General features: G+C 34.7%; 3 protein-coding genes across 4 annotated transcripts; all 3 read right to left on the bottom strand.

Annotated features, from left to right (window-relative positions):
- Positions 1-1,185: 1,185 nt before the first annotated feature.
- LOC132192032 (protein IQ-DOMAIN 3) lies at positions 1,186-7,943 on the bottom strand. 2 transcript variants are annotated; one of them, XM_088511302.1, is made up of 7 exons: positions 7,927-7,943; positions 7,661-7,814; positions 7,014-7,117; positions 6,608-6,919; positions 6,148-6,369; positions 5,601-5,720; positions 1,186-2,262 (listed from the first exon to the last, which is right to left on the bottom strand). In XM_088511302.1, the coding sequence occupies exons 3-7, from the start codon at positions 7,086-7,088 to the stop codon at positions 1,519-1,521; spliced, it is 1,473 nt and encodes a 490-aa protein (XP_088367428.1). In that variant the 5' UTR covers positions 7,089-7,117; positions 7,661-7,814; positions 7,927-7,943; the 3' UTR covers positions 1,186-1,518. The 2 variants fall into 2 exon arrangements, with proteins under 2 accessions (XP_088367428.1, XP_059463201.2); XM_059607218.2 differs by lacking the exons at positions 7,661-7,814; positions 7,927-7,943 and adding an exon at positions 7,373-7,441.
- A 5,659-nt stretch (positions 7,944-13,602) lies between these two features.
- On the bottom strand, positions 13,603-17,240 carry IRX9 (Nucleotide-diphospho-sugar transferases superfamily protein). The gene is made up of 3 exons (XM_059572021.2): positions 16,408-17,240; positions 14,881-15,109; positions 13,603-13,917 (listed from the first exon to the last, which is right to left on the bottom strand). Exons 1-3 carry the CDS (start codon positions 17,067-17,069, stop codon positions 13,789-13,791), a joined length of 1,020 nt encoding a protein of 339 aa, XP_059428004.1. The 5' UTR covers positions 17,070-17,240; the 3' UTR covers positions 13,603-13,788.
- Positions 17,241-19,475: 2,235 nt separating this feature from the next.
- LOC132162654 (P-loop containing nucleoside triphosphate hydrolases superfamily protein) lies at positions 19,476-24,219 on the bottom strand. The gene is made up of 12 exons (XM_059572936.2): positions 24,019-24,219; positions 23,787-23,904; positions 23,570-23,706; positions 23,337-23,428; positions 22,513-22,609; positions 22,238-22,318; positions 21,912-22,144; positions 21,343-21,537; positions 21,150-21,240; positions 20,796-20,918; positions 20,206-20,356; positions 19,476-19,834 (listed from the first exon to the last, which is right to left on the bottom strand). Exons 1-12 carry the CDS (start codon positions 24,097-24,099, stop codon positions 19,635-19,637), a joined length of 1,599 nt encoding a protein of 532 aa, XP_059428919.1. The 5' UTR covers positions 24,100-24,219; the 3' UTR covers positions 19,476-19,634.
- Positions 24,220-24,462: the final 243 nt, after the last annotated feature.

Below are 24,462 nucleotides of genomic sequence, written 5' to 3'. Positions count from 1 at the left end.
ATAGCAGTTTGGACGTTGAGGTGTTGAGTAGAAACTTGAGTTTGCAACTAGTATTGTTTGAAGTATTGTGTGCAATCTTAGTCTATAGCCTATAGGGCATATCAAAAGGGAAGCAAATTGGCTCCTCATTGTCTTGCAAAGGCTGCGTGAATCAATCTTTGGAACAAGTTTGGGTAGAAGACTATCCTAGCTTCATTGGAGATATTGTATATGTATAACATTCTTTTTCTTCTTCTTTTTTTTTTTCTTTTTTTTTTTATAAAAAAAAAAAAAAAAAAAAAAACCGTGAGAAAAGCTCTCTAAAATTATATTAAAGGTTAAGGTCAGTGAGCAAGTGGATAGTGTCACTGTCGTTGACATTGGTAAGTGCTTGTGTCCTATTTCTGTGGAACATGAGACTAATAGATCATGGTGCATTAACATGTCCTGTGGACACTTGACAATTTGTTTTCAATTTTATTCACAAAGAAAGAGGGTGAGGATCCATTGAAATTTTTAAGAGAACTCAAGTTTCTAAAATTCTAAATTTGGGCCGTCAATTTCCATCCAAGGGCCAAGGTCATGTCACGTGTTCCATAATAATAAAATAATTTTTTAATTTTAAAAAGAAAATAATTAAATAAATAAAATAATATGGAGTGGCCGGCCACCTCCAAAATATTTGGGGTTTGGGAGTGGCCAAAGCCACCCTCATGGCCCTTGGGGGTGGATTGGCCACCCCAAGGGCTAAACCCCATATTTTTTTTATTTTGGGTTTGGCCCTCGGTAGTGGATCATCTTTGGCCACCTCCAACAGGCCCTTGGGGGTGGTTCGGCCACCCCCAAGCGCCAAACCCCATTTTTTTTTTTTTTTTTTTTTTTTTGGATTTGGTCCTCGGGGGTGGATCGTCCAATAGGTGGAGAATGAGAGCAAAAACAGAGGTGGGCTTCAGGTCCTGTAATTGGTGAAGAAGATAGAAAAGGAAAGGCTGAGAAGTCGGGTTTGGCGGAAGTTCCCTGTGAAGGAAAGATACTATGAAAATGCCTGCAAAGCTGCATGAAAAGATTATCATCATACATTCATGATTGCTACAGATAAATGGCAACTGGGAGAAGCAGATAGCATCTAGTAGATTTAGCTTTCAATTCACAATTTAAAGGATTAAACAATATGGACGAAGTTATAGGTACGAAGTAAACAAGAAGTGGGAAATTAAACATCCATTATACAGCACTCCGTCGAATCAATAAATTTAACAGACTGACAACTGTTCTTCATGCAGAAAATAATCAAGATCCAGATTTGGGTTCAGACATGCTCTGGTATCATCAGGACATGCAGAACCCAAATGATGGAGAGAATAAAAATATAAAGAATATCACCCCACAGGAGCACCTGTTAAGCAATAACAAATTAAAGCTGTTAAGAAAATAGTGAATTCACAAATCAAATAACCATTATTTCTCCTTTCCTCCATTACCTCCTCAAATCCAAATCCATTTAATTTCTTTACTTCCCTTGATTTTGACTAGAAATGATCAACTGCCCACTCCATTGCTCGTGTTGTTTTCTGCAATACGAGTGATATCCACCTTTGGTGGACCTGAATGCCGCCTTGGCCTGGCTGGTGAGTTCGGGAATGAAAGCCGTTTCTTTGCAGGCCCAAAAGATCCCTTTTCCGGTGTCCCGAAAGACCCCTTTTCCGGCGTCCCGAAAGACCCCTTTTCTGGCGTCCCATTCTTCTCAGACCCCAATGGGCTTTGCAACCTGTTCTTAGCTCTTGCGGATTTGGTGGGTACCATATAACTCGGAAGTGCTGGAGAGCTTGCCAGACTCTCATCATCTCTCACTGATGACCCAGCAATACTGTGCCTTCGAAACTGGTCTGACTGCAAACTGGCCATGCTTCTAGAGTCATCATCTGGACCCAATCCACCCCTTGGGCTTGCAGGCTTTACTTTTTTTGCTACTTTTGAGAAAGCTGGCTTAGGAGTTGAAGGGGACTGGAAGCTCTGATGGCCGGTCTTTTGGCTGGCTGTTGGGGAATGATTATCAGAATTGAGCTGGTAGCGAGCATAAGATTTGCTGATTTCTCCACCGACAACGCTGTGGCTCGCACTCTTTACAGATGAATGGTCATTGTTCAGTTCTTTATCCATCATGCTACGACTCTCCCATGGACGGGCTGCCATCCATCGTTCCAACCAGCTCCAGCCCCAGGTGGGATTGCTTGGATCTGTAAACATTGGGTTTACAGATCTTGAACCATTCTTCCAGGTTTGCTGTTGAGTGATTCATTGCATGTGTTAGACTCATAAATTGTTTCTCTCAACGTTCAGAAATCTTAAGTTTGAGCCTGTAATACTATTGGACTAGTAAATGGTAAACACAGACCATGTAGTAATATAAAATAGGTAATGCTAATCATGTTATTTCACATACAATTACTGATCTGCAACTATATTACTGACAACTAGATCCTGTTCAGCTTTACCAACAGAGCAGATAAACATGCAAAACATTCGCCAACTAATTTTTTTCCTCTGGATCAGCTGACATTTTGACTTTTCAGGCATCAAGTTAGTGCACTAAACTCAAACTAAATTTTCCAAGTTGTTCAACCACAACATCAATAGCTAAAGTTGTCAAGTAACCAAACTTAAATCTCTCTTTGATGCAGGACAATTAATAATCAAAAAAACACACGGTGAATTAGGGCAAAGAGAGAAGGAAGAAGCTCGGAGAAGGGGGAAGAGAAAGAAACAAAAAGCTAAAAGGGGGAAGAAGAAGAAGAAGAAGAAGCTAAGAGAAAAGAGAAAGAGAGGGTAAGAGGGGAGGAGAAGAGAGAGAAGAATCAAAACTTCAGTTTTTTTATTACATCAAAGTCAGCCTCCATTGGAGTACAAAAGACACTTAAATAGACTAACGACTAAACCCTAGGGCATCACTCCATTTATCGACTTACCTTACATAATTTAAGGCAACTCTCATTAGTGAATTACCAAAAATAATCTAGGTAACACCCATTATTAAAGTAAAAAAATATGCTCGACTTCTAAAATTTAAATAAAACATAATATTAAAAACTGATAACTCATTAATTAATATGACCTAAATAAAATTAGAGTAATGCTAGGACCATCTTTTTATCTTTTCAAATCTAATGGTAATTTTAAAAGTCACATCAACTTTGGGAGGATAAAATTACTTATAAAATTAAGTGGACCAACATTTCATGCTTCACCTCATGCATCACTCTTTCTCCACAAACACCAAAAGAAAAGATAGAAAATATATGGTAAAGCCTTTCAAGCATTGTCATGATATTCTATAAAAAAAAAGTTAAGCAACCCAATGCAATGTAATCAATGTTTCCTTTATTCACCATATCAAATTCAGGCTCATGCGACAAATGTTGGGCATTGTATGACATATGCAGCATATGCCTAGTACCATGAAGGCATGCACATTTTTCCACTTTCAATATTTTGAGTGAATGTCGATATTTTTCTCCTCTCACTTCTTATGATGTCTATTTTTAAGGCTTTCTATCTCAAGAGGCATCAAGAAACTGTTATGGTACTCGAAATAAACAGAAAATGCAAGCCACTGGTTAGACATAGCTTGCAAATGAAATGCATGAGCATTGATAGAGCCAGAATGTTTTCCAAAGGGAGGCAAATGCTATTTAGTGATATAAGAACTGTTAAGGTTAATACACTATCTAGACGTCATATGACAATGGAAATGGTTACTCTTTTGGAAGAAGTAAGTTAGAGACAAAAATCGAGGACTCTTTAGTTGAGAGAGGGAGACAAGAATACAAAATTTTTCTGCTGAGTGGCTAATTCGAATAAAAGGAACACCACCGTGGAATCCTTAGTCATTAATGGATTTGTTTCTTCAAATTATTTAGAAATCAATGAGCATATTCTGCAGTTCTACACTCATCAGTATTGAGAACAATTCAGTTGGTGTCCTAAATTGGATGCTCTTTCTTTTAATTCTACCGGTACTGATGAGGCTTTATGGATGGAAAGAGATTTTGAGGAGAGTGAGATCTTTGAGGTGGTGAAAGCTCTGAACGGTCATAAGGCTCCAAGCCCCGATGGTTTTTCTTTGGCTTTCTTTCAGTCTTGTTCGAAGATTCTTAAAGAAGATCTCATGAATGTATTTCATGCTCGAGGGAAATTGAAGGGAATCTCAATATTACTTTTATCTCCCTTATTTCTAAGAAAGTTGGGGCAGTGGATGTCAAGGATTTTTGCCTATCAGTCTTGTGGGGGCGTCGATAAAATTATCTCCAAAGTTTCAGTTGACAGGCTGAAATCAGTGTTGGAGAAGGTAGTCTCTAGGTCTCAAAATGCTTTTATCAAGGGGAGACAGATGTTGGACTCAATCCTTAGTGTAAATGAATGCCTTGACAGCAAAATTTGATAAGGGAATCCAGGTGTGCCATGTAAATTGGACTTTGAAAAAGCTTATGATAATGCTAATTGGGATTTTTATGCATCTGTTGAGGAGATGGGGATTTGGGGAGAAATTATGTGAATGGTTAGCTCATTGTATCTATACGATGCGTTTCTCCGTTTTGATTAATGGAACTCCCCCCCGACTTCTTTAATAGGTCTTGTGGCCTGATACCCTTATGCTATTCATTTTTGTTATGGAGACTTTGAGTAGAATATTGTTCGCCATTGTGATAGGGGACTGTTATCTAGTTTTTCGGTGGGATTCAGGAATAATAACAAACTCCTAATGTCTCATCTATTATTTGCGAATGATACCTTGATCTTTTGTGAGGCAAATCCAAAGCATCTATGTCATTTATGTTGCATTTTCTTATGCTTTGAAGCTATCTCAGGATTGAAAATTAACTTTGTTAAATCAGAGTTAGTCTCTGTTGGTGCCATGGATGATGTTGGACGACTAGCTAGTATCCTGGGTAGCAGGGTGTCCGCTCTGCCCGTGAAGTACCTATGAAGTACCTAGGTCTTCCATTAGGGGATTGGTTGATGGTAAAATCAAGTTGGGTGTCTCTCTTGAATGCTCTTTGTGTACTTGGGTTGTGCCCCTTGCACTTTCTAATAAGATTGACTTATAAAAAAAAAAAAAAAAGTACAATCCTATGTGTGTATGTTGAGCATGAGTGTGAAATTTATAGGCATTACATATGAAAATATGATTCTAAATATATAGATTGATAAGTCGAATGGATAACATGATATTGACTTTCAGGGAATATATAATATCAATAATATCTCTTAATAGTTCTGAAAGAGTTTGAGAAGTAAAAATACAAATGAAAAGAATGGTTAAAAAAGGATTATAACGTGGGAAAGGACTATATCTGAATTTTGAGGAGACAAAAAAAATGGTTAGCCATGAAAAAGTAAAGTGGGTATGTAAAAACTCAATGAGACATCCAAATTATAGGGACCGAAAATTGTAAGGACCTCAAAGGAGAGATTCAAAAGGCCAGGGGGACCATGCCCCCCCTCCCCTGCATAAGCCAATCCCCTCCCATATTTTTCAAATCTCACACCATGTCTTTTACATTCATTTTAATATTGTTTTTTTGTAAACTCAAATGCACAAAATAATGAGAGAAATTGATCACCTGATGAGAGAAAGCATAAGCCAGTGCTCTTTCTCTCCTCATAGCTGCCTCATGCTTGGTAAGAAGATTTGCCTCAATTTGTTCCTTTGACTGAATGCTGTCATCCCATTCCTCTCCAATCTAAATAACATCTAAACGAGTTAAAGTCCAAAAAATGAGGTCTTTCTATTACAAAAACTACTTAGATAACAAATAAAAACATGACCCATCAAGGAAAGTAGGAAACAGAAATTAGTCCTATTTCTAAATATCCCATTGGTACAGTCTAAGCCAGCACCAAAATGGAATTTCCCATGTTTCTGCTGGGTGTTTTGTGGAAAATTTTGAGCCAACTGTCACTGTTTAATACATTAAAAATATCTCAGGTACATAGGCCCAAGGTAACCCTGGCTGCCATATTCTAGTCCCAAAACGAGCCCCTAAGATCTTCATGTCTATACAAATATAATCACATAAACCTGTGGCAATAAATAGACTACAAAACATGTGCTAAGTGATTAGCAATTTTTTTATAGAAATAATAGAATTAAGAAGAAACGAAAGAGACCTGCAAGCTCTCAAGCTCTTTTGCTCGTTTCTGTAGGAGTTGTTTCTGGAGAGCCTGATTCTCCTCTGTCATCCTGATCCTCCTGGAGTGGATCTGAGATTGCACACGAGCTAGAGTCTGCATGCATCTGAGGGTTTTTGCGGCTTGGCGTTTCACAACAGGTCCTTCCATCAGCGATTTCAGCCTGACCAGCCCCCTTAAAGCCCGCAATGCCCTTCTTGCCTGAAAACAATGAAATGCAAAACCATATTAAGAAAGCCACTCATTACTCACCCAAAAGTTCCTGTAAAACCATTGTTAGCAGCTACTGATAAAGTTTAAACTACTGCAATGAAAGTGGTCATTAAATCAAAAATGTCTCTATAACGAGCTGACATTAACATTTAGCTTGTATTGAACCAAATATCTTGTATAACGAGCTGACATTAACATTTAGCTTGTATTTGACATTAACACATACCATGTATCCCCGAAATGCTGTTTGAATCTTGATTGCCGCCACTTCCTCACTCGATTTGCCTGCAAACCTAGTAACTTCAGTGAGTCGAACAACCTCAGTGGCTGCCTGAGCAGCAGCAACAGCAGCATCAGCAGCTGCAGCACTGGCGACTGCAACAGAGTAGGGATGATCACTCTGTTCATTCTCTGCATTGGTTAATTTGACCTCTTCCTCAACGGGAGGAGGTGGCACTGTGGCAGGTCCTGAAGAGGTGGATTCTAAATCCAGCTGTTTCTGCTTTCCAAACCATTTCTTTTTCGATTTATTTGATCTCTGAAAAAACAGTTACTAAAACTATCAGAAACCTATTCAACTTTTAACCCAATTTCCAGATAATCAAAAATACCATTTTGTGATTTCTCCAAACCTGGTCAGTCTTCTCCTTGGACTCTGGGCTAAGCGCTTTCTTTACACTAGAAAACCATTTTCCCTTCCTCCCCATCTCCTTATCATTCCTTAATGCGATCCTTCCTGGAGACAATTGAATACAAATGCTAATTAAGTAACCATTTTCTTAAGTAATTTAATAAATTTCCAAAGCACAATGACTACCATTTTTGGTGAAATTTCCTATTGTTAAATATTGAGAAACCTTTACAGAAGAAAACTAATTCAATTCATGGATCTTATTATGTTCCACCCAGAATTGAGCTAAATGGTTAATTTAGCCAAGTGCGAATAACATTAAATCCAACATACAAAGTCTTCTTTTTTCTTCTTCCTTACATTTTCTCAGGAAAATTATCCAACTTTTTTATGTCCAATCAACAAATCCTCAAATGGCCAGCTTCCAAATAAAATGCTGCAAAGATCAAACTTCTAAATTTTAATTTTTTTTTTTAACAAAACTAGTAACCCATTATCAAATAACAGAAAAAAAAAAATTTACAACCAATCATCTTTAAAATAAAAAAGGAAAAAGAAAAAGAAAGAAAAATGCATTGCAGCCCAAAGTGAAGTTAAAAATGTAAAAATTGTTCAACTGGGGTCCAAGAGAAGAGAAAGTGGAAGTACCTGTAGACAAAGTGGCAGATCTCAAAGAGCTTATCCTCACTTCACAGGTGGCCCTCTATCTCCCTTTCTCTCTTTCTTTTCTTTCTCCACCAAACAAACAAAAAAGACCCGGTTTTTCACTTGCAGCCCTCCCTGTATCTCCCTGCCACTCCCCCTTTGAAAAGAAGAAAAAATCAGATCTTGCCAAGGAGATATCAATGATGAGGGAATATGGGGTAGACTAGCTGGTTCCGCTTAGACTGACCCCACTTCATTAAGAAACACACCTCTATTGTCTTCGTTAAGGGATCAGATGCTCCGAGTCCCCCGACACTTCCTAATCCTTTCGGCCATAAATATAATGAGATAAACCACCTCTCTTTCCCTTTTTTTACCGCTAATCAAAGTTTCACTGCTCCTGATCTCAGCTCATTACTATGCTCAGCGAGTAAGTTCACTTATCTTTCACTTTGTTTTTTGTTTTTGTTTTTGTTTTTTTTTTTCTTTTTTTTTTTACATGTCCATACAAAAAGGGGAAGGAAGATTCGAACTAATGATCTCCGCTTCATTAGGCATGATCCTAACCGATTGAGCTACCTATAGGGGATTACTTCTTTTTTCTTTTCTTTTCTTTTTTTTACTATTATATCAAAATATCATCCTTGATATTTAATATCATTATCAAACTTAAAAAAAAAAAATTAAAAAAAATTTCTTAACAAAAATGGTATGGTAGTTATAAACATTAAAATGTAGATCTACCAAGCATATGTTAGTTAAAAAACTAGGGTATGTTTGATAATAGTTTCTGGTTTTGATTTTAAAAAGTATTTTGATGCGAGATAAAAGTGAGTTTTTTTTTTTTTTTTTTTTTTGTGATCGCATTTGAAAAATATTGTGAAAAAGTGTTTGTATTTTGAATTATTTGTTAAGAGTTTGAAGAAAAATATAACATAAAATTGCTTTTAAAACCGTTACGGATAATTGTTTTCTGTTTTCCAGTTTCTTAAAAAAAAAAAAAAAATTTCCTAATTAATTTAATAAGAGCTTTTTTCTCTCTCTCTCTCTCTCATTTTCTTTCATATTTTCCCACCAATATCAAGCTTCCAATCTATTTTCTTTCCTAACAATTTCCCACCAACAAAACATGATGTCAATTTTTTTTTTAATAAATAGAATTGATAAAGCCATGTTTTGAAAGAAAGAGAGGGGGATAGATGCTTTTGTTATATTTAATTGGAAAAACAAAAAAACAAAATATTAACAATATTTTTAGCTATGGTGACATATGTTACAGGGACTTTTACATCATAATGTTGATAAAAGCTGTCATGTCTCTATTTTTGTTAATTATTTTTTAATAATATTATGTACTACATTTTTATGACACAATTTCTTTTTTAAAATAATTATTAATATAAAGGTTGATTGAGACTATTACATTGACATTGTGATATAATTATAAGATAAAATTGTGGTTTCTAGTATTACAATTTCTTTTTCTTCTCATTTGGGTCTAATACTACAATTGTTCTAATCAGGGGAAACAAATAAATTATTGTTCAAGAGTGCTGTAAAAAAAAAGGTGGTAATTTCACTTTAAACCCCTAAATTATCACACGATTTGAGAAGGCCCCCAAACTTCAAAACCTTTCAATTTGAACCCCACCGTCAGATTTAGCCGATAACTTCCTTGATTTACCCCTAAAATGACCAAAATATCACTTTTTAAAAACTTTTTTATGTATTTTTTAATTTGAAATTAAAGGTAAATTTGAAATTTTATAAAAAAATCAAGGGTATAAACATCATTGTCTCACTTTTAACGTTTAAAATATGACGGAGGGGTTCAAATTAATTTTAATTGAAAGTTCGGGAGTCTAAATTGAGAGGTTTTAAAGTTTGAGGGACTTCTCAAATCGCGTGATAATTCAGGGATCTAAAGTGAAGTTAATATATATATATATATTTTGATTGTTTTAACTTCAGAAAATAAGGAGAGGTAAAAATGATTTCATATTTTTCTAATGGTTCAAAACTATCAAAAGTGGAAATTAAAATAAAATAAAGGCATGTACCTAACCACTTTTATATGAGTAATTCTATAAGTTCTACTTGTATTCTACTAAGAATGATATGACTATTAAAATCACCATTTGATCAAAATTCAATAATGATCAATCACAAGCTCAATGATAATTTTAATAGTCATATCATTCTTAGTATGACACAAATAAGCCTCCTAAAATTATTATTATTATTATTATTTATGGTTAAGTAGTTTCTTTTCGTTTTTTAATGGAGGATATGCAGTGGCTATGACGTTAACTATATTTACCATAACAAAAAACGTTTACAAGGTCTAGTTGACCAGACGATATTGCCCCAACTAGGTCACGTGCCTGCTAACAAAATCCAATTACACTATTACCTTTTGCGGCCGTTTCTTTAAGACGAGGTAAACTTCACTTATTCATTTCAACTTTTATTACTTTTATAATGTTTTTTTTTATAATAAACTCATATTAATCTTCTAATTTTTTATAATGTTACCATCTACTAAAAATTTCTGTTAAATATTAATAAATAGTGTAAAATTCCCAAATTACCATTAAATAAAAAGAAGAATGGCTTGGGGGGGGGGGTCTTTAATTAAGGGTAAATTTTTATAAAATTGTCATATATATAAAGGTCAGTTTACCTATTTTGCCTTCTGGTTTAACCTCAAACTTTAACAGAAGGATGACATTGTAAAACCTTGAAAGTTTCATATACTATATTGAGAGTTTTTAAACTTTGAGAAAGACATTATAAAAGTGACGAAAATTCAAAAGGGTTAAAATAAAGTTTTCCCTATAAAAAAAATGACACAAGAACGAATGCACATATAAAGTTTTTCCTAAACTTTGATTTTCTTTAATTTAGTTTATTAAACTAACGTTTATTTTTAAAAAGTCCTAAAGAGAAATGTTAATTTAATAGACTAAATTGAATAAAACTCTTCCAATTCAAAAAAAAAAAAAAATTTGTCATAAACTAATTAATTAATTAATAGATAAAGTGGGTAGGGGTAATCATAGATTAAAAACTTGTAAGGCATAAAGAAGTGTATGTTTAAATCTCACAACCAATCGATAATTGGAGCAGGTTTAAAATTTGGGCCTAGATTCCTGTTTCTGAATAATGTTTCCCCCTAATTTGATCCCCTAAATTAGCATATCCTTAATTTCATTCAATTCATCTCTGTCTACTGAGTACCTTTGTTACTTGTACAGTATATCAACCCTAACACTTTCACATGTAAATATCGAACCACCAAAAAGGTTGTTTTAAGAGAGTATTTATGAATCAACTAGACTTACCCACCATGAAAGACAGTTTGCTAACATTGTTTTTATATGTAGTAGAGCAATACTATAAATTGATATAATGTTGATCTTACAGTTTTAATTAATTTTTGGATCAATTTTTTTTTTTTAAATGATTGATTAGGACTGTTGTGTCAATATTATGAAATATATGTATAATAAAAATATAGTATATAGCGTTACGTTTTATCTTTTTCACCTATAAAACATTCTTGTTTTACAACGAACTTTTCCTTGGATAATAGAGACTGAGAACATATACATAAAGGAAGGTTTGAGTTCGACTCCCGCAATGTGAATCATTTAGCCTATTAGTGTTAGCCACCTTCAGTCTCATTGATGCCTGGGTGAGGCGGGTGTTAAGGTATGGCTTGGTCAGTCTTGGGGGAGCACCTGCGGTTCCCACCGTTTAGGTCCCTCCTGAGCGGCGCCACGTGGGTTGGTGCTACTATGATCACGCCCAAGTAGAATAGCTACAATTAACCTCTCCCTCCAACCTTTCTGAAAAAAAAAAAAAAAAAAAAAAAAAAAAAAAAAAAAAAAATGCCCTTGGACAAACTCGTTAAGTTGATTTTTAAGGAGTTAGACATTCTTTTGAATGGAGACTCATATTTGTGGGATAGATTTCACTCGAGCTCAATTACTTAGTATTTTGGATATTTGATGGCTCTATGACTACTATACTTGGGTTATAATATTTGATATTTGATTTGGTGATTAGTCGTTGACCAAGACACTTGATGTTATCTTCTTTGGTAAGTTTGTTATGATGCTTTAGTTTATGGTGATGATGTGACTTAATAGTATGGCTATCTTATCTTGTAAGTGTCTTTGTCTTCAGCTACTATTAGCCATATGGTTTGAGGGTTCATAGTGTTCTTTCTAACTTATTTCATTGGGAGATAGGCTCGGGGAGGCGCACTAAGTCGTGTTTTTGATATGACATGAAGGTGATTAGTGTTTTCGAAAGTATATTCTAATATGGTCAACATCTGAGGAAAAAAATTTCTATGGTGTGCATATGCTTATTTTGAGAAAATTCAAAATGATGTAGAGCTGACTTATTTATTAAAAAAAAAATTAAAAAAGATAAAAAGAAAAAGTGTGGTTGTGTGGTCACCCTTTATGTGACGTCTCATATTGTCTGGATATGAAAAAGATTATGTGTTTATATGTAATATACTCTCTCTAAATGGTATGAGGCCTTTTGGGAGGAAATACAATAATAAAACCGTGTAGGCTTGGCCCAAAGCGGACAATATTATACCACTTGGAGCAGAGATGTTACACCTTACTAGCTCAACTACCTTTGACTAGTGACTAGTATAGAAGTGTTCATGCGGCCAATTCCAACCAGATTGAGGTGGTAGTACAGTTGCCCCTGGCCTCTCCTCCATTGAGGGTGGCCATGACCACTCTAATCTTTTTTTCTTTTTCTTTTTGTAACTTTACTTTAAACCTTTGAATTACCACATGATTTGACAAGCTCTCCGAACTTAAAAACCTCTTAATTTGAATCACTCCGTCATATTTTAAACGTTAAAAGTGAGACAATAACGTTTATACCCCTAACTTTTTTATAAAATTTCAAATTTACCTCTGATTTCAAATTAAAAATTATATATAAAAAAAAAAAAAAAAAAAAAATCACAAGGTGACCCATGGTTGGGCCTCCTTGTGGACCCTTATTTTTCAAAAAAAAAATTTCTATGTTTTTTAATAAAAAGAAAATTGAAGGGTAATTTTATCTTTTTAGGGATTTTAACGGCAAAAATTGACGGAATATGGTAAATTGACTGTAATTGAAAGTTCAGGAATTCAAATTGAGAGGTTTTGAAATTCAGGAGGCTTGTTAAATTGCGTGATAATTCAATAATTTAAAGTGAAATTACATACTTTTCAAAAATTAAAAAAAAAATTAAATAATAAGTTAAATCGTATTCCTACAAAAGTTAAACACATATTTTGTCAAAATATTCATAAAAAAAAAAATATGAAATTTTTTATAAAAAGTATTTTATGTTTTGAATTGTTTGTTAATATATCCTAGAAAAGTGAAAAATTCCAACGACAAATAGAAATATAAAAGAGAATAGGTTAGTCCTATTTTGGAATTTGCTTCATCTCACGGCCATTTTAGAATGCTTTTTGCAATGAGTAATGAGTAAAATACAATTTAGTAAACTCATAGACAACTGTCATACAACCGAAATGACATGACACTAAAAATTAATGTTTTGATCAACAAGAACTTGTAAAAATGAAAAATTAAAAACTAATTTTCATTGTCACATTATTTCAATTGTATGACAGTCTATTAAATAACATTTATTCATTTTTTTTCCAATTAGTAGCCGATCTTCTCAATTCTTTGTGGTTTATTTCTTCTTGAACATAGATTTCAAGCTAGTGCATAACCTTTAGCCCCACCACCCACCACCCCCCACCGGCCCACCCCCACCCACCGAAGCCACAATTTCTAACCGAATTCCCACCCAACCTTTCAGATTATGCTCCTTAATAATTCAATTATTGACTAATTTTAAAATTCTACGAGAAATAAACATCATTTGCTTCTAATGATTTATGCTTTGGGTTCAAGTAATATGCAAAAGATACACCCTATAATATACAATATTTCCCCCAAAAATTAGAGAAATTATAAAATAATACAAAAATTTGACAGCTATTTATATGATCGTAATGGATCTCCACTGATTAAAATATCCTCTTAATCTCACTTTCTTCCTCTTATTACATCTTGTGATGATGATCGATCAATTAATTGGACGCCGTCCCTCTGGGCAACTGAAGACGCCACAGTATGATTTTGGAGCAGTCTTCCGGCGGGATTCCTTTTAATTTCGTCTCGTCTTCGAGAACTACTTGTTTTACAAATCTCATTGAATTCTAAAAGAATTAAAAAAAAAGGGAAATTAATTTATATGAAAGAAACATATATATATATATATATATATATATATATATATATATATATATATAATTTGATTAATTTTTAATTGAACAAAACCTTAGTCATCATTAATCATGCCTTTTACCTACTGCCAACGCTGGAGGTTGGCCAATTCTCTACAACAATTAAGGCATGATTAACTTGATATACACATGCAGTACCTTTTTTAATAGTATATTTATTATTTGTGAAATAAAAAAACACTTACAGCTAATATCTCATTTATATTTATCCCTCTAACTACAATTTTATTGTAGATGGCACTTTTTGTGAGCGTTTGGTGTTAAAATGGATGGAAAATGGTGCATGTAACCCACATATGGAACTTTTTTTATTTTAAAATACACAAAATACCTTGATTTTAGGAGGTAAAATTCACATTTGTCTTTTAAATAAAACATACAACAAAAACTAAAGAGAAAAGAGGATAGTCGGATCACCTCTTCAAATTGAGGGGAAGGTAGGCCAACGGCCACCTCTAAAAGATTATTTTGAGGTCACCTCTAAAAGATTATTTTGAGGTGGCTGAATCACCCACATAGCTTTGGGGGGTTGTTTGGTCACCCTGAGATCCTTAAGGGCCAGGCCAAACCACCCATTTGATGCAAAGGGGGTGGTTTAGAAACCCACAAAATTTCTAATTTGTGAATTTAGAGGTGACCAAACCAACACATGCTCATTAGTTCTTTTTTTTTTTATAAAAAGAAAAAAAAAAAAAAACCGATGGATACTGTCACGTCAACTTAGTGTGACAGAAGTGAGATAAATGTGCAATATGTAGCATTACTCATTTTCCTACAAATTCAATGATTAATTTTAAAAATAAAAGATGAATGCAAATGAATAGAAGCATACAAAATAGCAAATCCAAAAAAAAAAAAATAATTGATTTGGCATACCTGGGAGTATTTTTGAACAGCGGAAGGGCGGCCCCATCGCTCGGGGTCCCAAAGGATGGAGCTGTTGAAGCCGAAGCTTGAAATATGAATTGGGGGTCTTGTATCAGATTCATTGTTCATTTTCCGTAGATGCCATCCTATAACTTGTGAAGAATCACACACTGGTCCTTCTATTTTCACTCTCTTCTGGTTTGCTGAGAGCAAAGCCATTGGCCATGCCCCAAACACCCTGCAAAATTATTCAACTCAATGAGGTCCTATTTACCAATTATCTTTCATTACCAATTTATATATATATATATATATATATATATATATATATGCACAACATAACAAATAACAATTAAAAGACATTACAGTATGCAATCAATTAACTTAAAACCTCGTTTAATTGTTTTGGTTTATCTTAAGTTCTTTGTTTTGATGGCTTAAGTTACACTACTTACACACATATGATAATGTATTTCACATTGTGAAATCATTAATTGACTTTAAGACCCAGTTTGATTTTACAAAAAAATTATTCAAATTAGAAAAATCTTTGGGTGTAAAGAGACCAATTATAATAAAGTTAGGGTTTTATAAAGGGCACTAGAGTCGAGTCAATAAGGGTCAAATGCAATATTTTGGCTCTAATATATATATATATATATATATGTAACTATATATAATAATATATACATATATTTGGTTCCATGTCTCCAAGTGAGAAAGGCAAGCATAATTAAATATTAAATATCTTATTGTTATTATTATTATATTTCCAACCATGAAACCAAATATATTGATACCTTAAAGATAGAATGAGGTTGAATAGAAGGGAGAGAATTATATATGTATGTTAATGATAATGAGCCTCCAATTAATAAAGAAAAAATGCGGTGTAAAAGGTTGGCACAACCCACTTGGGGAAGATTTTCAGCCGTCTTTTTCAATCAATAATGTTGAAATTTGTCTCCAAAAAAATTATTACTCTACAAACTTTGGAACTTTCTCCCACCAACTTTATCTTTTTTGTGTGCCCAAGCCCACCAATTCTAGCAGGCAGGTAGGTTTCGAAAGACCACTTCAACATTTTTTCTATTTCCTTTCTTTAATTTTGAAAAACGTAACACTATTTACCATCATTTATCACGCTCATTTTATATTAATTAACGTAACATCTTTTAATTCATTTTTACTTTTAAGTGACATCAGTCAGTTCATCAAATATAACTAATTGAATATTATTTAATTCAAATAAAATGAAAATGATCTTAATTCATTTAAGAAGCTTTAAAATTAATTTAGTACCTAAAAAACTGTGCAAAACACAAAGCTCGATGATTGATAAAAGAAAACTTCAAAATTCCTTTTTTACTTATAGAAAAAGCTGGCTTTTTTCTTTTTCTTTTTTTTAAACTTTAAAATCTTTATTTCTTAACTCAATTTCAAACATTTTCTAAAACTATTTTAATCTTTGTGTAACTTCTATAACTATAACTATAAAAGTAAGAAAAAACAAGAAGAAGAAGAGTTTTTTCATACTCAATTTCTCTGAGCTGGTCGAAGAAGCCAAGATCATAGACATTGGAGAGCCCGGCAAAGTGCAGAATCCCACTGAGCCTATGGTGCTCGATGTGCTTAAGCGCAACGTTTCGTTGGTGATCCATTTCAGCTTCCGTGTCGGTGAAATTCTTATTGAAAACCAAATGCCTATACATAATACCTGTTTTTCTAAGTATTTCCGACACCTGGTTCGAATCCGTTTGCGGCTCCACCACAATCCACAGCAATGGCGGAGCAACCAACCTCAGAGTGTTAGCCATTTTTCTCAAAAGAACACCTCGAAGCTGATCTTTTGCACTCGTCGGCGTCACGACAATCAAAAGTCTTCTGGGTGTCAACTTGGGTTCTTTTTCTTCTTCAATTTCTGTGTTTTCCGGCTGTTTAGGCCTCGCCGGAATGGCCGCCGGAGCTTGGGCTATCAAACTCCGGTTGACGTTGGCCGCCTGGGGCAGCGTTTCAATGGGTTTTGACGATGAAGGCTCTGATATATTCGACGAAGCAAAATGGTTGGAAAAGACTGAAGCTTTACCCGTTGGAGCGAAGCCCGTGAAGAACCCCATGACAAAACACAAAGAGAAATGGAAAATTGCTTTCTTCCATAATTGAACCTTTTTCTTTGATCTTTCCATTGACCCCATCATTCAACTCCTGAAGAACGACCGGAAATCAAACAATTTGTTGTAGAAAGTATGTAGCAGTCACTGTCGGTGAGCTCAGGAGGATGTTGGAAGAAGAAGACTAGAATTTATAAGACACACAGCAAATTGTGTCATACAAAGAGTATTTGTTTAGTAAAAAGTTGGGAGCTAATGCGTCCATGAAAGGCACAGGCAAACTCAATGATTGATTTGTTTTTGTATGCGGTTGTTTCATTGGTCAGGGGATTGCTTCATTAGTTGTGCCTTGAAGTTAAAGGAAGATGGAGGAACATACATTACATGAGTTGCTGTCTGCACCAAATAGTTGTTGGGATGCAACCCAACAACTAAAAGGCTTGAAAGTTTTAATATGTATGCTAAAAACTGTTGTTAGGGTTTATTTTGTTAGGAGGAGTTGACTCAAGAATCAACAAAGGAAGAAAAAAAAAATTAAGGAAAAGGGATTCAACCGACTTTGATTGGGGTTAACTTTGTGATAATTCAAAATCATATCTACTGGATCCTATGCAATATTGTTATTGTATTAGGTACTTGACCAATACCCATGCCAAAAGTTCCAAAGTTGATAGAACGTAGAAAAATTTGGCTTTTGAACTTACCTTAGACCAAATTGACTCAATCTAGGGTGCATGTACCTCAATTTTGGTGCTATTAGGATCATAACAATCTATAACGTTTCTTTCGTCAGCTTTCACTCCGAATATGGTAGTTCTTTTTACTTTTGTAGCGGCTTTACTCAGGCATTATGTAGCCCTTTCAAAATAGGTCACCCACTTTGAGATTCGAATGTACGTAACGCGGTACCTGCTCTGATACCAGTATTAGGTATCCAAACAATATGCCGAGAACTCCAATTTTTAGGGCTATTAGAACGTGAAAAGTTATGCTCTTAAACCTATCTTATATTAGGCTGGTCCAATCTAACACCCGTACCCCAAATTAGGCACCACCGGACTCGTAACATGGAACTTCAAAATCCAGTTAGAAATAAATGTAAATGTATCCAACACATTGGCTATTGTTCATAGAAGATGTTAGGCAATTAAAAAAAAAAAAAAATTAAGAGAAGTAATAAGTTAACAGCTAACGAACACCCATCCCTTTTAGCACTCACAAGTTTGATAAGGACTTGGGACCGACCCATTTAACGACAAGCAAAACTGCAGTTTTGAGTCATATAAATTTTGCATTAGGTGGCCCTAAGGTCCAAAATTCTACCAACCCAAAATGAATTTGATTAATATGGATAAGCACTGCGGACGGAGCCATTTAACAACAAAGTAAAGTAAGAAAACAGCGATTTTGCATTAGGTGGGTCGAAAATTACACCAACCCAAAGAAAAATAAACAAAATAGATAAATAAATAAAAAATTGGAAAACCTGAATTTTTTTTTTTTTTTTAATTGTCCGCACAAGAGGGGATGAGGAATTCGAACTAGTGACCTCCGCTTCACGAGGCATGATCCTCAGCCAATTGAGCTGCTACTTGGGGATAACTTGAAATTAATTTAAGCATCAAGAATGGAATGAAGATGAATACCTTTTTGGAAGAAACTTCTTTTAACATTTTTGAACTTTTATCGCTTTTGCAATCATCCTCTAAAGTTTAAAAATTATTGATTTAGTGTATCAAACTTTAAAAAGCTTGCAATGTCATCACTCTCAGTAGGGTTTGGGGTTAAATTATTTAATTAAGCAATCGCACTTTCATTGTCCCTTGGTGGTGGTGGCATGTATGGAGGAACGAGTGGTTGGGGGGCTGCAATAGGCAAGATGGCTGCTGTTTGCAAGGAGGTGGTTTTAGAGATCTTTGCACCATAGGTGTGCTCATCATGTGTATTGTGCACAGTGAGAGGGGGATAAAAAGAGCACATGTTATCATGAATATCGTGCAGCAGAACTTGTTTCAAAGAAAGAGGCTTCCTAAGTAAAACTCTTCCTTGTGTGCTTTCTCAGCTAATCTTTCTCCACTAATCAATCTTATTGGAGCATTCCTAGACTAGGTGTCCTCTAAAACTATAGCTTTTATAACACTTGTGCTTCTATATTAAGATCAAATTGTTCTATAAAGATGTCCGAAACTATTGCATCTTATGGTTCAAGAAAAAGTACAAAGCAAGTACATTGTCATTTGTCCATGTAGGAAAAAAAAAAAAAAAACTTTTGAGTTTAATTTGGACAAGTAAAATGAAGCTCTAACGCTAGGCTAGACTTGGGGCATCAAAAAAGATAGCCCGAACTAAGAAAAGTTGTTAATGTCGGGCCTTTCAAGAAAGACAAAAGTTTTTCTCCAAACTGATTTGAAAAAACTTCTTCCAATACAGCCTATAAAAGTGTTATGTGTAATAGACAAAAATATAAATATCATTTCCTTGTTGCAACTGAAATTCATCCTCAGAAAAATGATTGCTTCCCATGATATCGAGCTACAAATGCAAAAGTTGGAAAATTACATATTACAATGTGTTCTGAAACTGTTAACAAAAGATAACTCCCTGAAATATCTCCATGTAAAAGATTATCCCTCATCACCGACTATATTCTTCCTAATCTTTTGGATTAGTTGATATTGGCTCTCTTTGTGGACGGTGCTTCTTCCATTTCAATTTGGGCAATGCCATGACCCAGGATGGAACTTCACAACCAGAAGCTGTCATTACATTAGCTACGTTCCGCAGGAAGCGAACATCGTTCTTGGTGTAAAAAGTAATCGCTTCTCCCGTCCTCCCCGCTCTGCCCGACCGACCTATATGGAAGAACGACAAACTTGGCTATAGGGACCACAAAAAAGACATTTACCCCCAAAAGAGATGCATGTAGTTTTTTCAATCATTTCTTACGATATCTATTATAACCCATCATCGAATGGCTATGTCATATGACATGTGCAAAGTGACAGATCTGGGGCATCAAGAATTATATGGATAAATTGAAAGTTATATCATCTCAATGATTCCTAACAACAACAACAACAGACAAGTGAAATCTAACAAAATTTGAAGTATCTTGTGCATTTTCTGAAACATTTTTCACATATAATTGTTTGTTGACAACTCAATTTAATAACCACAAACATAGATTACAGGGGCTAGGAGCAGTTAGAGACAAGGAACATACCAATCCTGTGGATGTATGCAGCAGCAGAGTCTGGAAAATCATAATTAATCACACAGTTGACACATTTGAAATCCATACCCCGGGCAATAACATCAGTGGCAATCAGGACCCATGTCTTGCCAGCTCTGAAGCGATCCACAGCATTTTCTCGCTGTGTTAAATTTAATACATCAGTACTAAGAAGCCGACAATTGTTGGAACACAAAGAAACTACAAGCATAAAATATGGCGACTTGAGAAATTCTGTTCTAGGCCACTTTAGCACGAAAATGTGGTTAAAATGACTTCTCAGGCAATTCAATACTAAGAGGAATAGTTAAAACCCCAGTATAATGGGGCAGGATAACAAGGAGAACATTTAAATCCATTTGGCCATCTTTACTTTTCCCATTAAATCCTCTAGGAGACCCAGATATAACAATGCTCAGTCTTTCTCATGCAGGTCATGCATAGAAAAAAAAAATTTAAGTGATTATGAGGCTTGACCATTTGAGCAAGATTTTCCTTCATCTTCATTTAATTTTTTTCAGGACTAGAATTCTAGGAATGTACACATGTTATATAAGACAATATCAGGAATGGGATGCTACCTGCGATTGGGGCAAATCAGAATGGATGACATCAACTCTTATGTTATCATATGCCAGTTCCCCATACAGTTCCTTTGCCCGCTCCTTGCTTTGTACAAAGATTAATACCGGTGGATTCAAACTCTACTGACAATACAACAGGAACAAGGAGTTTGGTCAAGAAGATAAACATGCTCGAATAGAAAACCATTGAAAAGGAAATGATAAGAAAAGGGATGTTGCAACATGGCATGCTTAAAAAGTTTCAACAAATAACTGCTTCCTCAACTAGCAGTGTGAGAACATTTTTCATGGTGAGATATTAAGCAGAATCTTTAAATATCAGGTGAGATATTAAGCAGAATCTTCAGATACCTCTGCAAAGCTTTGACGAAGTGCAAGAAGTTTTCCTTCTTCACTTCCCGCAAAAATCAATTTTTGCTTGATCGATTCAGAAGCAGTGTTCCTGTTTTCAAAAGTAGAACATGAGTCAACTTATCAGGGAAAAGAATGAAATGCATTTCAAGGAATCCCTCCGTGGTTTAGTAATAGAGTAAGCCAATCTTACTTTCTGCCAACAATAACTCGAACAGCATCATGCATTATTGTGCGTGCAAGGTCCTCAACAAAGTCAGGTAAGGTAGCACTAAACATGGAGCGTATTATTGAAGGATTTGAACAAGCTTTGACCACAGAATCAATCTGCTTTATCAAACGAGGCTCAAATAGCTTATCAGATTCATCTAAGACAAGAAACTGAACCCTGCACATCACCAAAACTCTAAGTTGGAAAGCATTCAAACCATTTTATTTACCACTGAGAGCTGTCTATAGTGCATAATTTCCTACAAATTCACTTTATAGTACAAAAACCTGTAGTCCAAGTTCCTTTTATGTTTTAATTTTTTAAACAGAAATCCAACAAGGAGAAATAAAACATCCATCAGTCTACTAGCTGAACCAATATAAAGTAGTGATTTCTGTTTCAGGCCTTCCGAGTGTCAATAGAAAGGGATCTTCTTCACAGTGGAGGCAGTTACACATTAGGTTGATTTAACCAAACCATCATTCTATTAATTGGTTTTTTTTTCTACTAGCGTGAATGAGATCCATAAATAAGAGATTAACGCCATGCACCTGCTTAAGTCGAGCTTTTTTTTCCTTATAGCCAACCTCAACCTAAGTGGTGTTGATATAAGTATATCACAAGGTAGCTTTGACAAATCAGCACTTCGTAATAGCTCTCTTGTCATCAACTTGATGCGGAATTTTTTTCCTTCTGCCAATTTCTTGCTCTCTCTAGTTGTCTGAGTAGCTAACTCTCGTGTGGGACAGAGGATAAGAGCTCTGATGCCATTAGTTGATGGATGCTGATAATGAGGATATAAATAAAGTTCATTAGAGAAACTCAAAGAATCATCGTTTGCCAAAAAAAATGTAGTTAAATGGCATTAAAAAAATACCTCAAGTTTCATTAGCATGGGACAGACAAAAGCCAAGGTTTTACCAGATCCAGTTGGAGCACACGCAAAGCATTCCTGGCCCTGATACGATATTATGACAATAGTCAGAACAACTTTAACACCAAGTTATCAACTCATGCTGGAGTTTAATCAGACCAATGCTTAGGAATTCTATTCTCAAAAATTTTAAAAATAATTGGAAGCTAAGGAAAAAGGAAAAATAAAAGGAAGTCAAATCAGCTAAAGCAGAAGATATATAAAATAGAAGACCATACAGATAAAAGAACCGGAATAGCCTGCCTTTGAATTGGTGTCGGCTCATTAAATCCAAGTCCTGCCATATTGTGTAACAAATAAGGTTCACACCCAAACCTGTGAACAAACCAAGTAAATTCTCATTCTAAGCAATAATTATTGCAAGCAAAATTTGCAAAATACAAACTAGATTCATTAATAATGCTTCTAAAAATTTAAGTAATAGGAAGCAGAACGCCCTCCGTAATTTTTACACCTAAAGACGCAAGAAATAGTAGACGGCAATGACTAAAAGAGAGAGAAGTAAAGAAGCATGATAAAGGCAGGAATAAAAACATTTTTTCTAATTGTGTGTGCAATATCTAGGAAACACCAGACTAAAATTTATGCTGTGATATTTTTTGGCAATAATCTTTTATAAGAATACATAGAATATGACAGAAAACCCACACACCAAAAAAAAACCTTTGGTAGGAAATAATAACAACTGTAACAATTATATAATCACAAAATAAGAATAGGGTTTAATCCGTGGAATACCAATACGAGAAATCCTAGATGCTATAATTCTATCCAACAAGGCTAACGTGCTACTCTCAACTAAACCTTGGATAAATCATTGTTAAATAAATAATCCAATGGTTGATTTGGAGTGCCACGTCAACATTATTAAACAATTGAATGATAAAAATATGGTATCTAACATTACTCATACCAATAATTATAGCAAAGCATTGGCTCCTCAGAAACCTCTTTATACTGACCGTGTAAAGAGCTGAACATAGATGCTTGTGCCATGGATGCTTGTGCCTAAACACCTAGCATATAAAGAAATATAGAATACCTTGAACTTAATTCCTCAAAATTCTGAAGTGGACTTGCTACATTATTCCCGGACACATGAATGTTGTACTTCTTACGCGACAGAGCATCCCGCTACTCGCATAAAGAAAATGAAATTACAACAGAATTCGAACGAAACAAATACACAAACATTCTTTAAAAAAAAAAAAAAAAACATAAACCATAAACCATGTGCACATAGAATAGTGAAGAAGGTGAAGAAATAGAAGAAACCTCTTGTTGCCTATACACTTCTTTCTTTGCTTTTAAAGGCTTGTCTTCGTCTTTGTCATTCTCTTCATTCAGCACCACAGCTTCCACTTCTGGTTTCGAGCTCTTAAAGACACTGAATCCTTCTACCGTTTCTTTGTCTAACGAAAGTATAACAAATGCGAATGTTAGCGCAAAATTCATTGCCTTCACATTCAGGAAAAATACCAAAATAAAATACCTGAATCCTTTGTTTTTCGCTTTCGCTTCTTGACAGATACCTTCCCCTTCTCCGGTTCAGAGTTTCCAATTTCCGCCAAGCTCGATTCCTCCGCCGATTTATCTATTTTTTTCTTCTCCTAAATTAAACATGAACAAATATATATTTTTTCCTTTTTTTTGATAAATCAGAATACAAAGCCATTCAATCTGAGAGAGTTTCCTTTTATTCGTTAAAAAAACGAAAATCATACCTCGAACCTGGCGAAATCTCCTGCGAACTTTTTCCGGTCAAAGTTAATGCCGGAAAACAAAAAGGAAGCGGTTTTTTCCATGGACAAGGTCTGTCAGATTTGAAGAAGAGGTATAGGCTTCGTTTGGTTGCAGGCAATGGTGGCTGCAATCGGCGGAGGAAACGGCTGTTAGATCGTTGGTGGTCTAAGGGTTTCTCGGAGGTTTTAGATACATATGGGTTTCTCGGAGGTTTTAGATACATATAGTATAAGACATATGGTTTAACACGGTTTACTTCCTGGTGCTTTTTTTTTTCTTTTTCTTTTTTTTTTTTCAAATTTGTGTGTTATTTTTGTCATGATATTAATATGATAACAAATATTAGTTTAATAAATAGTTTTTATTTTTTTATTTTTTATTTTTTTTAAAAAAAACACGTAATGCTTCAGTGGAGTATTATTATA

Source organism: Corylus avellana, chromosome 10, assembly GCF_965113065.1.
Source record: "Corylus avellana chromosome 10, dhCorAvel1.hap1.2, whole genome shotgun sequence".
In the NCBI taxonomy this organism is placed as follows: Eukaryota; Viridiplantae; Streptophyta; class Magnoliopsida; order Fagales; family Betulaceae; genus Corylus; species Corylus avellana.
The sequence above is the reverse complement of the archived record's forward strand: the minus strand, read 5'-3'. Positions and strand labels throughout refer to the sequence as shown.

Bases quoted from the DNA above. Each gene is read 5' to 3' on its own strand.
- LOC132192032 (XM_088511302.1), bottom strand. From the start codon at position 7,088: ATGGGGAGGAAGGGAAAATGGTTTTCTAGTGTAAAGAAAGCGCTTAGC. The intron at 6,920-7,013 runs GTTTGGAGAAAT...CTGTTTTTTCAG, and splicing joins CCAAGGAGAAGACTGACCAG to AGATCAAATAAATCGAAAAA. The intron at 6,370-6,607 runs GTATGTGTTAAT...CATTGTTTTCAG, and splicing joins CAGCATTTCGGGGATACATG to GCAAGAAGGGCATTGCGGGC.
- IRX9 (XM_059572021.2), bottom strand. From the start codon at position 17,069: ATGATGGGGTCAATGGAAAGATCAAAGAAAAAGGTTCAATTATGGAAG. The intron at 15,110-16,407 runs GTATGAAAAAAC...ATAATTTTGCAG, and splicing joins GACCAGCTCAGAGAAATTGA to GGTGTTTGGGGCATGGCCAA. The intron at 13,918-14,880 runs GTATGCCAAATC...TAATTCTTTTAG, and splicing joins CTGTTCAAAAATACTCCCAG to AATTCAATGAGATTTGTAAA.
- LOC132162654 (XM_059572936.2), bottom strand. From the start codon at position 24,099: ATGGAAAAAACCGCTTCCTTTTTGTTTTCCGGCATTAACTTTGACCGG. The intron at 22,145-22,237 runs GTATTTTTTTAA...CCTCATTATCAG, and splicing joins CCATGCTAATGAAACTTGAG to CATCCATCAACTAATGGCAT. The intron at 21,241-21,342 runs GTAAGATTGGCT...TTTTGAAAACAG, and splicing joins CGAGTTATTGTTGGCAGAAA to GAACACTGCTTCTGAATCGA.